At 38.0% G+C, this 17,737-nt stretch overlaps 1 protein-coding gene across 10 annotated transcripts in view; it reads right to left on the reverse strand.

Annotated features, from left to right (window-relative positions):
- Positions 1-17,737, reverse strand: part of mbnl2 (muscleblind-like splicing regulator 2) — a 90,452-nt gene that overhangs the window by 63,075 nt on the left and 9,640 nt on the right. For all 10 annotated transcript variants that reach the window (XM_052126589.1, XM_052126588.1, XM_052126584.1 and 7 more), the window contains exon 2: positions 2,149-2,891. In XM_052126589.1, coding sequence (XP_051982549.1) covers positions 2,149-2,322 — 174 coding nt within the window. In that variant the 5' untranslated portion in view covers positions 2,323-2,891. The remainder of the gene's footprint in view (positions 1-2,148; positions 2,892-17,737) is intronic.

Consider the following 17,737-nt stretch of genomic DNA (forward strand, 5'->3'; position numbering starts at 1 on the left):
TCTGCATTCCCTAGTACCAGTTTTGTGTTCCCTCCCAATAAGTTTTGTGTTCCCTCGCAATAAGTTTTGTGTTCCCTCGCAATATGTTTTGTGTTCCCTCCCAATAAGTTTTGTGTTCCCTCCCAATAAGTTTTGTGTTCCCTCGCAATATGTTTTGTGTTCCCTCCCAATAAGTTTTGTGTTCCCTCGCAATATGTTTTGTGTTCCCTCCCAATAAGTTTTGTGTTCCCTCGCGATGTTTTGTGTTCCCTCGCGATATGTTTTGTGTTCCCTCGCGATATGTTTTGTGTTCCCTCCCAATAAGTTTTGTGTTCCCTCGCAATATGTTTTTTGTTCCCTCCCAATAAGTTTTGTGTTCCCTCGCAATATGTTTTGTGTTCCCTCGCAATATGTTTTTTGTTCCCTCCCAATAAGTTTTGTGTTCCCTCGCAATATGTTTTGTGTTCCCTCGCAATATGTTTTGTGTTCCCTCCCAATAAGTTTTGTGTTCCCTCGCAATATGTTTTGTGTTCCCTCACAATATGTTTTGTGTTCCCTCGCAATAAGTTTTGTGTTCCCTCGCAATATGTTTTGTGTTCCCTCGCAATATGTTTTGTGTTCCCTCCCAATAAGTTTTGTGTTCCCTCGCAATAAGTTTTGTGTTCCCTCACAATATGTTTTGTGTTCCCTCGCAATAAGTTTTGTGTTCCCTCGCAATACGTTTTTAATTCCCTCTAAACAGTTCTGCATGCAACAGTTTTGTGTTCCCTCGCAATATGTTTTGTGTTCCCTCGCAATAAGTTTTGAATTCCCTCTAAACAGTTCTGCATGCGACAGTTTTGCCTTCCCTTACAATACGTTTTTTGCTCCATCGTAACAGTTTCTTTCCTAAAAAATTTTTTTACGTTCTGTGCAACAGCTTTGCATTCCCAAACAACTGTTTTCTATTCCCTCGCAATACATTTTGCATTCACTCTCAACAGTTTTACATTCCCTCAAACAGTTTTGCATTTCCTTGCAATAAATTTTGCGTTCATTTGCAATAAGATTTGCATTGCATCGCAACAGTTTTGCATTTCCTTGCAACAGTTTTGCATTCCATTGCAATAAATTATACAGAAAAGTGGAATATCCAAAATGTGCAGTGTTGGGGGCCTCCAGGAACAGGGCTGGGATAGTAATAGTGATTCTGCCAAGTTCATTAGCCTTACTGCAGATGATACTGTACTGTAGATATGTTGACTTAGCACATTAATATGGAAATTTCAGTCACAGGTGTATGTGTGTGTGTGTGTGTGTGTACATCGACTTTATAGATTTTATCTCTTTAATAAGCCCTACTACTTGTGTCAATGTGTGCGCTAACATCTGACACGCAAGCTTTAATTTTCATCACAGTGTTTATGTTATTAGTGTTGCGTGTGGTCAAGGTTTCGTTCCCATCCATAAAAAGAACAGACTTTGGTTGGACCTCCAGCTATGATGATAAATGATGGACGTGGCATGGTAACATAAGAGGCAAATATATAAAACTGCCTGGACGAGAGATCCGCTCTGCCCTTTCAGTATATAGGTCAGCATTATTTGAAGTGTGCAGTATGCAGTGTGGCAAAGCTGACACATGCACTCTAATTTGAGAGTGCTGCACTAAGACGAGCTATTTGCCAACAACACAAAAAAATAGCCTCAAAAATCTGTTGACGCACCAGTTTGCTTGGTCAATTACTGGGTACAGCAAGCCCCTAAGCCTGATATACATAATAATTATTGCATAGAAATTTATCAACATTCAAAAATGTTGTTTATGTGCACTAATCAATGCAGAATTACATTAAAGGAAACTTTCAGCTCTAAAATCGTATTGGATGTTCCACGTTTAAAACTGTTGTGAAACTATGATGTATGCACTCATGCACACAAGGCCGCATGATTTACTCGATGCAAAACAACGTGAACAGAACATCCATAGCTGAGCATTGCAGGGATTTAACCAGTTTAAGGGATAGTTTTGTGTTCTGCAAATGAAAAAATGCATCAAGAAGTAATTGTTTTAAAGGGTTCCAAGCACATACATGACTAAGCAAAGTCGTGTTTACAAGACTTTCATTTAATTTGCATGACTGATACGAAACAAAAACCTGGAAAAATCACGCTAGTTTTTAGCCTTACCTTCAGCGAGTCAAAGCAGGCGATCACCCTTCCATTCTCCACCTGGCAGCTCTTGGGTGGATGCGCGAATTTGCATTCTTCATCGCTACGTGAGCACGTCCCCCTCTGAAATTGTCGGCACACCTCGAGAGTGAGCCATTTTGTGTCTCGCATCGAAGCAATGTTTAAAGCCATAGCAAAGCTGTGCTGAAACGTGTAGGCTGCTTCACTATAAGGTGTTGGGGATAGTTTTGATTTGGGCTGAAATAATTTACAGACTGTCAGAATGAAGTTGAGTGTTGTTTTAGTTTGCAGGGACCTTTAAATAGAGCTGTCACATTCAAACCCCCTTTGGCTGTAGCATGGGAGATGGCCGCTAACAGTGAAGCTGTCAATCTCTGCCAAGTTATTCATTAGTCATGTAGTCCCATGTGCACAACACTAGCTCAACCATGCTCGAGGACATCCGTAAAAATGATGGATTTGTCTTCAAAATGTCCTTAACGCCACTTGAATGCAATGGCTCTGCTTGGAACAATATCTACGAGCGGTTTGTGAATGGGCGAAGACTGTCGGTTTCCTTGTGCTTTGGCAAGTCAGAGATGTTATCACTATAGTCTGTCGCACTCAGTCGTCGCGTGAAAAATACGTACGGCCAGACGCATTGGAGGCTAAGCTAGTGTTGTTTACAGTGTAGAATGTGAGTGGTAAGCAGCTTCAAGTAGGAACCTCATCAGAGAAGGCACTATCTTCTGTCCGAGAATCTAGAAAAAAAGAAAAGGCCAAAGTTTTATTTTAGTAAGACATTGTGTCAACAGAAGCTTGGCACATGGATATGACTCAGCTGAATTCTAAAGATTTGCAGTCCATCCACCTGAAAGGAATAATGAATATGCTGTCATAAACTCAAACTAGAATTAAACTGGCCTAACATACATTTTATATTTTATCACAGGAGAACAGAGCATGTAGGAGATATTGAACCGAAGTGCCAAGCTAAACACAGAGGAACAGCAGCACCTAAAGTTAAACATATCCCTCTTCAAATCATTTAAGACTCTCTAACCTGTTTGAGTAATGCCCAATGATTGTTTAGCCAACAGAAAACCTGCAGCGCCGCAATATTTCTGGCAGCCATTCAACAGCCAGAAAAGGACTGAAGCAGATGCGTATTCCAGATGTTATTATGTTAGTGATGGGTGCCACAACACCTCGACCAAACACAACAAGTGCAAATTATACACTGTGCCAGCGAGGACAGACAGAGTGACAGACAGACAGATAGATAGATAGATAGATAGATAGATAGATAGATAGATAGATAGATAGATAGATAGATAGATAGATAGATAGATAGATAGATAGATAGATGAAATTCAGACAGACAGATAGATAGAATTCAGACAGACAGACAGACAGACATTAGATAGATAGATAGATAGATAGATAGACAGATAGACAGATAGATAGATAGATAGATAGATAGATAGATAGATAGATAGATAGATAGATGAAATTCAGACATACAGACAGACAGATAGATAGACAGACAGATAGATAGATGAAATTCAGACAGATAGATAGATAGATAGATAGATAGATAGATAGATAGATAGATAGATAGATGGATAGATAGACAGATAGACAGATAGAATTCAGACAGAGACATACATATAGACTGATAGATAGACAGATAGATAGAATTCAGACTGACAGACAGACAGATAGATAGAAAGATGAAATTCAGACATACAGACAGAAAGACAGACAGACAGATTGATAGATAGATAGATAGATAGATAGATAGATAGATAGATAGATAGATAGATAGATAGATAGATAGATAGACAGACAGACATATAGACTGATAGATAGACAGATAGATAGAATTCAGACTGACAGACAGACAGATAGATAGAAAGATGAAATTCAGACATACAGACAGAAAGACAGACAGACAGATTGATAGATAGATAGATAGATAGATAGATAGACAGACAGACATATAGACTGATAGATAGACAGATAGATAGAATTCAGACTGACAGACAGACAGATAGATAGATAGATAGACAGATAGATAGATGAAATTCAGATACAGACAGACAGATAGATAGATGAAATTCAGACATACAGACAGACAGATAGATAGATGAAATTCAGACATACAGACAGACAGATAGATAGATGAAATTCAGACATACAGACAGACCGACAGATAGATAATTCAGACAGACAGACAGACAGATAGAAATAATTCAGACAGACAGACATATAGCCAGATAGATAGACAGATAGATAGATGAAATTCAGACATACAGACAGAAAGACAGACAGACCGACAGATAGATAGAATTCAGACAGACAGACAGACAGACAGACAGACAGACATAGACAGATAGATAGAATTCAGACAGACATAGACAGATAGATAGATGAAATTCAGAGACAGACAGACAGACAGACAGACAGATAGATAGAATAAGGGAATTTTAAGCGAATATAAATTGAATATAAACTGTATAAATGCCATGAACAGCGCGTTTGTTTGTCAACCAGATCCTAACCTGAAATGCGTGTGAAGCGCTCTGATGTGTGCGCTGTCAGCAGAGGCACGTGCCAATCTCCCGCGAAAATATAATTTTGAAAGTATAAACTTTGATACTGAATGCAAAGCGCTCCAGTTCCATTTTAAAGGATCGTGTAATGGCAAATAATCTTGGTTCACGCACGCTGTTAATGACATGTAGTGACAAAGAGGCGGAGCCGTCTTAAAGTGTATGAAGCACACATACAGAAAAAAGCACACCTTAAAAAATATGACAACTTTATGACAATTAATCATGAAAGCCCTTAACGAGACAATTAATCATCACAGCCCAAAAACAGACAATTAATCGTAAGACAAATTTCATAATTGTAACAGCCATAGATGGAATTCAGACAGACAAAAAGACAGACAGATAGATATGAAATGATGGAATTCAGACAGACAGATAAAATCACATTTAAATGTATATATATGCAATGTGCATTTCACTCGTAACATTCAGAAGAATCTGAGCAGCTTTATAACATAAGTGCCACTGCAAGACCAGACAGTGAAATAAATCACAGCCTCTGGCATGACTTATGAACCTTGCGCAAACCTTGCTGCTGAAATAGAGGTCTTTTCTTGGAACATCTGGAAATATTTTCTTGTGCAAACTATGGGAGGGGAGGAGAGGGTAAGAGTGGGGGTGGTGCAGACCAAACAGGGCTGTAAAAACTGCAGCTGCCATTTAAGATATGCTAATTTCTGATGTAATGTCTGTAACGTCCCAAAAACATGAATAACCAAAACTCCTGGAAACATCATAAACAATCAGACTTTTCTATAGCTTGGTATTATTTAAAATGTCACAACTTAGTCCTGCTGTCCACATATGACGTACATTTTAGGAAAACTCTTAGGTAAAAAAAAAAAAATCAAAAAGCGGATGAAAATGCACACAACAGTCATGCTCGGGCCTCAGGGGTTTTTAAAAGAAACCTCTATACATCTTCAATTTCCATTGCGATGAATGACGATATGAACTGCGATTTTTTAAATCTTACTAGACTCAATATTTGACTCCCAAATGTAATTTAAAAATTATATTACAAATTATTTTTAAAAGTCCTCTTTAATTCCAAGATAATTGGACGCAATTTGCATCATCATGTGACAACAATGCTTACTATTGCTATACTGTTACTGAACTATACTTTGACCTAAAGGAATTATCTACAATGGCATTAGGACCCTATCGAGGGTGCGTTCACTTGGGACTTAAGTCGTTTGGCTTAACGACAGTCAAATAACAAACTAGTCAACTAGTCATGCCATAGTTAGAAAAAGGTACCTGGCAGCTGTAATTTAAGATTATTGTGGCACTTTTGAGCCCTTTTTTGATTGGTTGATTTCACTGACTTACGCAGGAAGGTGGCAGGCTGCCTTGGAGAGGACAAACCCTAGCGTTCGATGCAGGAATTTCTGATTTGGATCGAGTCATTCGGAACGGTCAATCTGCGTTCCACTGTCATACAACCCTGGCACCCGCTGTTCTATTCCAATTTTACCATTATATAATTAAATGGCCTGCCTTACTCGTCGCACACGTAGTCTCTACGGCAAGATTTAATTTCATAGCTTTACCCCAGAGAGTCGACCATAAAAAAATTGGATAGAAATCGTGTCAGATGTGACCTCATGCAATTAAACCTCTTGTATTTTTAGAACTCAGAAAACGATGGTCTAATTTATGAGGTGAATGATGGTTAAAGGGTGCTTCAGTAATACAATCTGTCAGCTTGTGCAAGTGCTTAAAGCCTGTAAACTCAATTAATAGCCCACAAAAGTTGGATTGGATTTGCAGGCCTGTTTTTATCAGTTCAGAGAATGAAAATATATTTAAATACAAAAGATTAAGTATTTTCTACATTGAATGAGTTAGTTTAAGTGTGGACTTATACATATTAAGTATTAACTTATTAAATGTTAAATATTAACTTATTTAAATATTACGTTAATTCTACATTTGCATTAAATTCAAACATATTTGTTATCAATATTATTTATGATTGTTTGTTATCTTTACAATGTGTCATCATGTATCAATCCTAAAGTAGAAAACTTTGCCATATTTAATTGCTAATGAGTAAATCCCACAGGTAAATAAAATAAGTACATTTTACTTAACTTTTCAAAGCTGGTGTTCCCAGCATGCATTAATGAGCTTGCATAGTCTCACTGTTTGCAAGGTGATTTACTCAAATTGTATTGTTGATTTTGCTGTTACATTTGGTAACTTCTTGTTTTGTGAGTTTGTTAATTTTCTACTATAATTATCTGTTGATTGTTATTGTTGTTATGTTTTATGCACCAAAGTGTTGAGGTCTCTGGCTCTTGTTTCTATTGCCATTAAAGCAAAGTGATGCTGTCTAAAAGTCTATAAAGCATTCAACTTCCATGTGGAAGACTTCCGTGTGTCATGTGGTGCACAAAAAAATAATTGAAATGAAAGCACACTTTTAAAAGCATGGCTTAATTCAGTGCTACACTGCTTGAGTAAAACCTACAAACAAAACATGAGTAAAATGTACTTGAGAATCAGAGTGTTGCAAAGTAAACCCTACTTGAGAAGTTCTAATTAGAGCAACTAAGAATTGTGTGCAGGATTTCCTTGAAAATATGTTCTGTTAATTTAACCTGAAATTTCTGTATGGACATTGATTTTTTTAAACTACATTTTTTTAAATAACCCTCACTCCAAATGTTTTAGTTGTGTGTTCTCTTTTCGGGAGAATTGCTCCTGTTAAATATATGGAATTAGAAAACAAGGAAAATAAAATGCTAGTAATAAATGAATCATCAAAGCAAAGGTACATACCCAAATCTGCCATTCAAATCAATGCAAATACATCATTGTCAGCTGATCGTTCAACTAAGTCCTACACTGAGCAAAATCAAAGGTTAGTAGTTAGCTCTAGATGAAACGATAATATTCAAAAGTTAACTTAAGGCGGCTCTAGCTCAGGTGATAGAGTGGGTCAGCCATTAATCACAGGATTGGTGGTTCGAATCCTAGCCCACATGACTCCACATGCTGAAGTGTCCTTGGGCGAGACACTGAACCCCAAGTTGCTCCCAATGGCAGGCTAATGCCTTCCATGGCAGCTCTGCCATCATTGGTGTGTGAATGTATGGGTGAATATATCACAGTGTAAAGCGCTTTGAATACCGTTAAGACAAGAGGAGTGTTCAGGAAACCTGTTTGAAAGCAATCATATTATTTCAAACAGAAATGACACACTTCACCTTTAAGTGACGACTATTATAATTTGTAGAAGAGTGCCGAATTGATCGTGCCAGGCCCATAAAGAATATTTTTGGCTATTGCTGCATCCGCAGAATGGACAGAAACATGGTAAAATGCATTAAAAACAGTGGAGAGTGCTAATTGGTAGTTCCATGCACAATCATGGTTAGTCCAAACATTTATTAAATTAACACTCATGGGGTGGGAGATGTGCAGCTTTCTGCAGAGTTCAGCGGGCACAGATTCGGCCTTGACATTGTAGCCAAGTCATGATACGAATCCTCAAGTTACTCTAGGGTTGGACAACTGAGAGCTTTGACGGATAGTTTGGAAGCTAGCTAACGAAGAAGGGATGGGCAGGACAGATGGTGTGCAGGTAAGAAGGTGGCTGCGGTATCCTTGTTGTGACATGCAGAGATTAGTGCTGTCTGCACACCCCCACCCTTCTCCACAATGATTAGTGGTTCCGGAGGGCAACACCTGGCTGAAGAGTAAAGCCGGCATTCCACAGATGCAATTGTCTATTATAACGAAAAAATATCAGATTGTGCATGATGGTGAGTCAAAAACTTGGAGCTATCAAAGTGGGCGATTTACACCGTTGCAAAGTCTCAGACGAAGCCATGCACATTAAACTAAAATCGACCATATTTGGTTTCTTTATACATGTTCTTGATCTGATTGTGGAAGTTACACTGGTGCATGTTATTTAACAGCAAAACAATTAATACAAATTTGTATTTGTAATATATGTCAAAATGTAATAAGTAGCTCCGCCTCTGTCTTCTTTGTTAGCCGCTCCCCTCAAACCACCTGTGCAATAAAGAGAAAACTATTCTAATCAATTAATGAAGGACAGCATCAAGTCCAAACGTATTTCTCATTTTCACTCGAAAATGCATCACATTATGAACGTAAAATGGGTTTCAAATTGAGTTTCACGTAGACTAAGATTTAACCTGGGTCCCACTTGGGGCCTGGGCAGCTCATCAAGTATTGACGCTGACTACCACAACTGGAGTCACGACTTCGAATCCAGGGCATGCCTAGTGACTCCAGCCAGGTCTCCTAAGCAACCAAATTGGCCCGGTTGCTAGGGAGGGTAGAGTCACATGGGGTAACCTCCTTGTGGTCGCTATAATGTGGTTCTCACTCTCGGTGGGGCATGTAGTGAGGTGTGCGTGGATGCCGTGGAGAATAGCGTCAAGCCTCCACACGCGGTATGTCTCCGCGGTAACGCACTCAACAAGCCACGTGATAAGATGCGCAGATTAATGGTCTCAGACGCGGAGGCAAAGAGTTACTACGCCACCATGAGGACGTAGAGCACATTGGGAATTGGGCATTCCAAATTGGGGGGAAATTTGTAGGTGTAGGTTTGGGATCGATGACTTTCTCATGCATTGATAATCGGAAGATTTTCCAGATTATATCGATATTGGGATTTTTTTCAGATATTAATTGGGCTGCTCGTTGCACAACAGTCTCAACGCAACTTTAATAAAGTGTGAGCGGCAGGGAAGATTAAAGGGGGTCGCACACCAGACGTGTCTGGTGGACGACATGGTGCGTTCTAAAAATATAAACAATTAATTGCATTCTACAAATTGTACGTACACACCACCAACGCTCAGTGTCAACATTATGCAGTGCCACGGAGTGCAACACGCATAGTTTTTCATTAAAATCGATACAAATCATTTTCAATGGACAAAGATTATTTACTCTAGCAATCATGAATGGTATATTGTGAACATGTATCTTTCACAGATCCTACACAATGTATTTTCAGTTACAAGTATGTCATTTTGTGGTTTGACAGCTTGAATGAAAGACCTATTCAAGGCTACATACAGGGAAATTGCATAATAAACATCGCCGTTTGTAATCGTTCAGGTTGCATAGTTACAACAGTACAACAGTTTCACTAAAATGCAAGCTCATCAACGTCACTTTGTTCATTTTTGAAGAAGTACCAAAACTTTCGTAACTTTGGACTACCATCTCCAGTGCCACTTAAGCTCGTCCAGTGTGTGTGTGTGCTTCAATAAATGGTATATCGCCCTCTTGTGGTCTCCCTGTCCTTATGCCAGACTGTTAAACAGAGGCCAACTGTGTATTGGAAAGCACGCAAATTGGGCTTAACATTTTTATGTCGCTAATTTTAATATGTCTGTGCCTCAAAAATATATCGATAAAATAACGTGCCGATCAATAATCGATACATCAATATTTGATGACATCCCTAATTAGGTGTCTTAAACTTTTACTATGTACTACCATTATAATACAATGTACTCGTATAGCCTCTCAGAGATTACGCCACACATCCTGTACACCACAAGACATAAACAATATGTGTGTTCACATAATTTGAGTGTAATAAAGTATTACATTTTAAAACATTTACAGCCATGATAATATACAGTCGACAAACCCTAAAATAACTGTTAAAATGATGATTTAAGCAACTTTACAGCTCATATAATACAAGCAATTTACCAGAAGAATTCATGTTCTTCACATTTCACACTTCAATCAACATTGTGCCACAAATGCTGTCGATTGAGCTCAACTTGCATTGAACCCAGAATACTCCTTTAATACGTACTCTTGCATGTCTCTTTATTAAATATTCTAGCAAATTATATAATTTTTCGAGCTTCTCAATGCTCCGTTAAAGACTTTTTACCATGTTTACATCCATTCCACAGAATTCCACATACATTTCCTCACTTGGGCTGGGTAACAATATTGTGTATTTGAACAATCCCAATATTGTTTCTTAAAATACGAATACCGATCTTACTTCAGTTTTGGTTATGTTGATTATTACATCTGTTAAATAAATAGCAATTGAATTGCATAGTTCGGGCCCTGTTGTTACTTGGTACCAAGTTAGAAGGTTCCTTGTATCATTTACAGCATTAGCTGAGAGAAAATGTCTATTATATATAAGAAAATGGATATTATAACTGAAATATACCCAAATGAAACAAATCATATTGAAAACAGAATCGATTAAAGAGCTTGTTAATCAGAATCAAATCAAATCAGGAAATCTGTATCGATACCCATCCCTATTTCCAACTATATTAGTTCAGAAAATGCAACAAAACAAAACTGTAGATTCTGTGTTGGCCTGAGTAAGGTCTATAAACTTATCAGGGTCAAAAGGGCATTTCAAACTGGCATTGCTCATTCATACAGAGTCCTTTGTTACAATAAAAGCGGTTCCAGGCCTAGTGCCTGAATGTAGAGTAATCCTCCATGGCATCAAATCAGGCCTTCAGGATTTGGGTTGCCAAAGCCAGCTGGCACTACATAATATTGGTCATCTCTTAATTTGCACAAGTGGTGTATCCTTGTTGGTGTGGCATTTTCAAAATTTTTGAACATCTAATTGTAATCCGATGCCTCCTGTTGATATTATACTAGTGTTGTCAAAAATACGTACTCGGTACCAAGTCAGTCCTCAAACAAAAAACATTTACGATACCATCATTTCTGAATGTACCGGAGTACCGGGTCTACCCGGTTCCCAATCAGATTCGGGAACTTTCGAACGCTCACAACAAGCAAAAGATGACAACAAGCAAAGTAGCTGCGCCACAACTGAATCTTCTCGAAAAGAAAAGTGGAAAAAGCCAGGTTTGGAAATTCTTTGGATTTGAGGCTGATGAAAAGGGAAACATCATAGATCAGCAAAAACCTATTTGTAAACGCTGCTTTCACAATTTTCTGACGAAAGGAGGAAACACGTCAAACTTAATAAAGCACCTGAAAGACAGACACCCGGATTTATTCAAGCAACTAAAGCAGGTGAGTTTAAAAGCATATTATCATTTGCATTAGGGCTGAAAGCGTTTAGTCGACATTATCGACAACGTCAAAAATAAAAAATAGTCGCTTGATCTCATTTAACGTAACATGAAATCACATTAAACTGTAATGATGAAGCGTGAGAGCAGCAGGTCATGCCTGACGGAGGAGAAGAATTACAGAGATCACAGTCCAGATGCACTCGAAACATTCAACAGCTTAATCTTATGTAGATCCCAAAGTATTAGGGAATTATAAAAAATAATTAAAATAATAAATTTAGAAGCAATCTCGGTGTGGAATAAGCGGAGCCGGAGCTCTTTAAAGGAAACATGCGTTACAAATGCAGTTATATTTAATGTGTTATAGCTTTATTAAAGTTCAAATAATACAGAAGCAGCTCATGTTAATAACTATAAACTCAGAAACTGGCATTTCTCTGTGTAGTCAGCGCTTCTTCAATGAGTTGCGCGAATGTCCCGATCTAAGGGGGAGAGATTGAAACTGCACCGGCTGAGAGAGACTCTGCCTCGGGGACACTCATCCCTCGAGCGCGGACGCTTAATGCAGCTCGATTAGAACTTATTTAATCATAATATATGTCACTGTGCATTTCTTATCGTGAAGAAAAATGGCAATATGCAGCTTTATTATTATGAGAGCACTTTGCGCATTAGTTTGGAAATTGTTTTTTATTCGTTCTATTGTATGCTTGTTTATTTCTGGGTTTTTTTGTACTTGTTTTTTAGTACTGAGACCATCAGTTGAAGCAAATCTTATATAAGTGTTCAAAAATACTTTAAGCATACATCGTACAGTTTTGTTATAATTCAAAAATAATATATTTAACTTGAAGTGTTGCTCAATGGCATATTTCTGTTCTTAGTTCAGCTGTTAATATGTTAACTTTGTTAATAAAAGAGTGTTGTTCAGTAACCTGTTTTTGTGTTTTGCTTTGGTACCGAAATTGGTACCGACTACTGAAATGTTGGTACCGTGACAACACTATATCATACAATATGCAACATTTGAAGTCTAGTTTTTTCATTGCTTAAGTTTCAAACAACAGCATGTTCAGATGATATCACTAAAAGAGAAGGTAAGTAGACGAAACCAAAGTGACCGCTGAATTCTACACATTTCACACACAAAAGTAGGCCACATATTCGACAGCTAAACAAAAAGAAATATCACATCCTACCCTAACTGTGTTTAGCATCTAGCGCAGTAGTTTAAGAAATGTTCCAGGCTGAATAAGTGGAGTGGTGGTGGTGTAGTGGTCTAAAGCACATAACTGGTAAACTGGTAATCAGAAGGTCGCTGGTTCGATCCCCACAGCCACCACCATTGTGTCCTTGAGCAAGACACTTAACTCCAGGTTGCTCCAGGGGGATTGTCCCTGTAATAAGTGCACTGTAAGTCGCTTTGGATAAAAGCGTCTGCCAAATGCATAAATGTAAATTAATAAACGTTAAGCTCAATCTAAAGCATTTGTGGTATAATACTGATTACCACAAAAATAATTTAGACTTGTCGTAATTGCGGTTGCAGTATGGCACTTACAATGGAAGAAAATGGGGCCAGTCCGTAAACACTAAAATACACAAAGAGGCCGACCGATGGTGGAGAATGCCAAAACATTTCTTATTCGTACTTTACTATGGCAGGCAAAGACAAAGAGTCCAAAATGACTAAAATCCAAGATGTATTTTTTTGTTCAACCAAAATCCCAATAATAACCAGGAAACAATTTGGTGCATAACACAGGACTTTCAAGTATCCACCTTTTTCCTAAGTCCTGTGATGCTTAGCGCGAAAGCATCTTTCGATATCAAGTTAACACAGCCTCCATGATGTTTGGGTGTTTTGATCGGTTACTTCCAGACCAAAGTAAAAAGAGACAATATTCTGGCCTCTTGATATGGGATTAAATTCATCTGTTTCAGTTGTCCTTTAAGGGAACTGAAATAAATGTTATTACAGCTTTAAACTCATATACAGGGGACAGCAAACTAAGCTTGATGTAGCTGCACATAGTGTAGCTTGAGCTCCCTTATTCAACGTGGTCAGCAAAAATGGGTGTGTCATATGATAATAGCCTTAATGTCAAACTGAATCTCGGTGACCTAAGTTATTATCTTCATAACACCAAGGCTGCTTTTATCTCCAGTTATTTATAGCGTCATGGACGGCTGCCATGCCTAGCTGATACCACGCTCATATCCTCAGGCTGTTTGAAACTGATGTGCAATTTAATTAAGAAGATCATTTAGGCACAGATCTGATCTACTTAGCCACTGACAGACATTTGCTCTATTTTTTAAAGAAACTATTTGACGATTGGAACAGGCTTGCCCCGGGAAAGAGTCAGCGTGAGAATTGTGAGGAATTTAACGATTTCGGTTCTGATAATTAATTCACAGTAGTAGCTCTGGGGGAATGAGACAATGTCTGGACAACTATTCTTATTAATAACTAAGTAAATAACAAATTATTGCTACATTTTATACAATTCTTGACAAACAAACAGGTTATCCATTCACATATGTTGTATCTTTGAACTTCATTATCTTTGTTATCCCTCTTAAACACATTCTTTAGTTTTAGAGAGATTTTTAGCTTTTCTGCAAGGCATGCCATGACTAACATGAAGCAGCATATACAGTATACCAAAAAACATGCATAAAGACTTTTTAACCCTTTAAGCCCATCAAACTAATTATAAAAAATATTAATAACTTCAGTCTAGAGCCACAGATCTCAGTTTTTAGGTATCTACAGCTGTGTCGCTGGCTCTGTACCATTTTTGGGAATAGCATTCACCCCCTAAAGCAGCAGATACTATAAGAGTGTTGATTACTGCTTTTGGAAAAGGTCAAGAGGCATCAGTGTATTACTCCCTGTTAATTCAGAGTCTGGGGATGGAACCTTGACCGACTCAAGAGATTATGGTAGGAACGTCAAGAGTGCATCTAGAGACGCAAGTGTGCGCCTTATGCAACTCAAGATTGTACATCGGTTCTATTGGACCCCCTCTAGATTGCATTGGACAGGTATAGGACACACCCACCTGCTAGTGATGCCAATCAGAGGATGGAGACATAACCCATGTCTTTTGGGGTGTGTTGAGATTCAGGAGATTTGGCTGAAGGTTCAGAGTCTGGTGTGCGATATCTGGGGTATCATTTTGCCCCAGACTCTGTATTTTGAGTGATGGTGAGGCCATTGACATTGAAAATAGACACATAAAGAGTTGGGTCTTAACCAGAGTCATGATCGCCAGGCAGATCATTTTAAGGGGCTTTAGGTCGGCTTGAGCACCCTCCTTTCAGGAATGGTGCTCGGAGATGGTGAGGGTGGCGGCCTTTGAGGAGGGGTCGTTTAAAAGAATGTTCATGGAGAAATAGGGAGGGTAAATATGATTTATGGATGTGTGATAACTATCTAGTTGGGGGGGGGGGGGTGGTTTATTCTGTGTTTATGTTACAATCGCGCATTTCTTTAAAGCTTCTCCCTCTGGCAACGGCTTTTTTGTTTTTCGCAAGCACAAGTGAAACGGCACTGAATGTCTTTGCTGATTCCCGCGCTTTCTCGGATTTTGTAAAAAGTTTTGATGCTTTAACCCTTGTATTTTACCCTTTACATCTGTAGGAGAGCAGCTCTGGTGTAAGTATCTCTCATACTGTACGTCTATTTGATCACATGATCAATGGTGTATTTGCGAATCAAATCTTTAATGACAGATTTTGTATCCAGGCAAACAAAAGACATTAACGTTAGTGCGCACAAACTCACTGACTAGATTAAGTAAACTTTTGCTCAATTTGTCTAATAAATGATGAACAAATGTTAGATGTTGCCTGCTAGACTCCTCCAGTGATCAGCATGTCTACTAAGAACAAGCGACCTCTTCTGGTGGATAGTTGTAATAACATCATAGCCTGAATACAGTCTTTACATAATCCCTTTTTTCAATTAACTAAAATCAAAAAGTATTTTCCGACGAAGCGTACTCAACGATACAACGGGCCATATGTTGCCCATCCCTGCTCTTGACCAACACAAAATAGGTATCGTTTAAAAGCTCAGAAGCTCTACTTTACAATGCACTAAGGTCAAACCTGAAAAAGAGCTTTGAAATTTGCAGAAAATCGGTAAAAAAATCAAACTGATTAAATATCCATGTGTAATATGTTGTTGGAAATCTCTCAAAGAGTAGAATACAACCAGCCTATTTGTTTTACAAAAATATAGTGAGTAATAGTATTTGACAACATGTTACATGTAAAAAGATGCCGCGTTTCACCTTATAACTTCACGAAAAATAAACGGAACATTAAATATTACATACCATTCTTTCAAACGAGCCCACACACAAGGATGCATAGATCATTAGATAATCCACACCAAGCACAATGTGCACATCTGGCATCTTGTTATCTGGCTAAAACACATTCGCTTTCCTGGATAGGATGACTTCATTGGAAATGTAGTACATTGTCCAGCATCATGGGATGCAAAACTTATTGTATTAGGATTCAGATCACTGCAACCAGAGGTGGAAGTTATGCAAATATTGTAAGAGAGGATTGTTCACTCTAATTACATATGGCCACCAGGGGATTGTGCCAAGTATATGACATAGACACAGTGATGACTCAAATGACACAGAATGGAACTCATTCTTATGAAGTCTCATTATTAAACTCATGTCTGCATGCTATGCAAACTTTTAGTCATTGTTGTGTTTGCATGTGTAATTAGTTCTTATGTACAATTATTATGTTTTATTTGTTTGGAGACTTTTGGACACCATGATCAATTATTTTGTAATGCTATAACTTTTGATTGCTTTGTCGTATTAACACAAAGTTTTACTCAGTTGCAGGTAATATGATTATGAACAAAACAAACGCTTTCGAAGCTACCTTATTAACACCCTGAGACATACAATGTCAAATCAGAAAAATTTGAAAAAAGTACATTTTTGGCTCAAGTTTTTTTGGTGATTTTTCAGCAGTTTCTTACGCTGAGTGTCTCATCATTTATCATAAACTATATCATAAAAAAAAAAAATACGTTTTCTATAAAATTATACCAAACAACTGAGCTTCTTTCAGGTTTTTTGGAGAGTTATGAGCCTTTCATTTTGGGTATGCCAATGAAACCTTCAAGGAAATCTTTAAAAACACCTTCAGAGCTTGAAGGTCTAAATCACAAGAAACAATGAATGACATGCTTGAAAGTTGATTGTTAGTTTATGTGCACTTGACCAAAAATAAAATGTATGCTGATCGTCATAAGGCTCTGATTTTATTATGATGTTCCAGCTGCATTAATGCAACCAAATGTTACAAAAATTGTTCAGTTTTAGTACAATTTTTTTTATTGAAACAATAAATAAAAAGATTAAGAGTCAGTCCTTGATTCACAACCTTAGGAAAGAGTGAATAGATTCGATTCTTTAACATATGTTTAAAAATTCCCTCCGTTCTGCAACAAACTTTCTATTGACGTAAAACAAATGGTTTGACAGCATGCTAGGAAAATACTGGCACAAAGTCTTGGTTCTTTATATAAGTGCGCAATACAGTGACCGCACTAAATGGGCACATAATAAAGGCTAATTTGTTCGGCAAAGTCACCTCTCAGCAGCTGTAAAGCGTTAAAAGGTGCGGGCTAATTACCTTTCCATGTCTGTCTCAACGTGTTTCTGATCGATTCAGAAGGGTGCTGCTGCACTCACGGCTTGGCTAATAAAGAGTCGGTGGCTGCCTGAATAGTTTTCATGTGTTTTTGTTTTTTACGGGAAGGGCAGAGTCAGTCTCCCTCTTAAAAAAACACGTTTTTCCTCCCAACATGTGGCCTTTTCCTGCCACGGTCTACGCTGCATTTCTGGTAAGAGCAGAGGTCGGATATATGAAAGATGCTGGTGTTCATTAAATTTG

This window comes from Xyrauchen texanus, chromosome 5 (assembly GCF_025860055.1).
Source record: "Xyrauchen texanus isolate HMW12.3.18 chromosome 5, RBS_HiC_50CHRs, whole genome shotgun sequence".
Taxonomy (NCBI): domain Eukaryota; kingdom Metazoa; phylum Chordata; class Actinopteri; order Cypriniformes; family Catostomidae; genus Xyrauchen; species Xyrauchen texanus.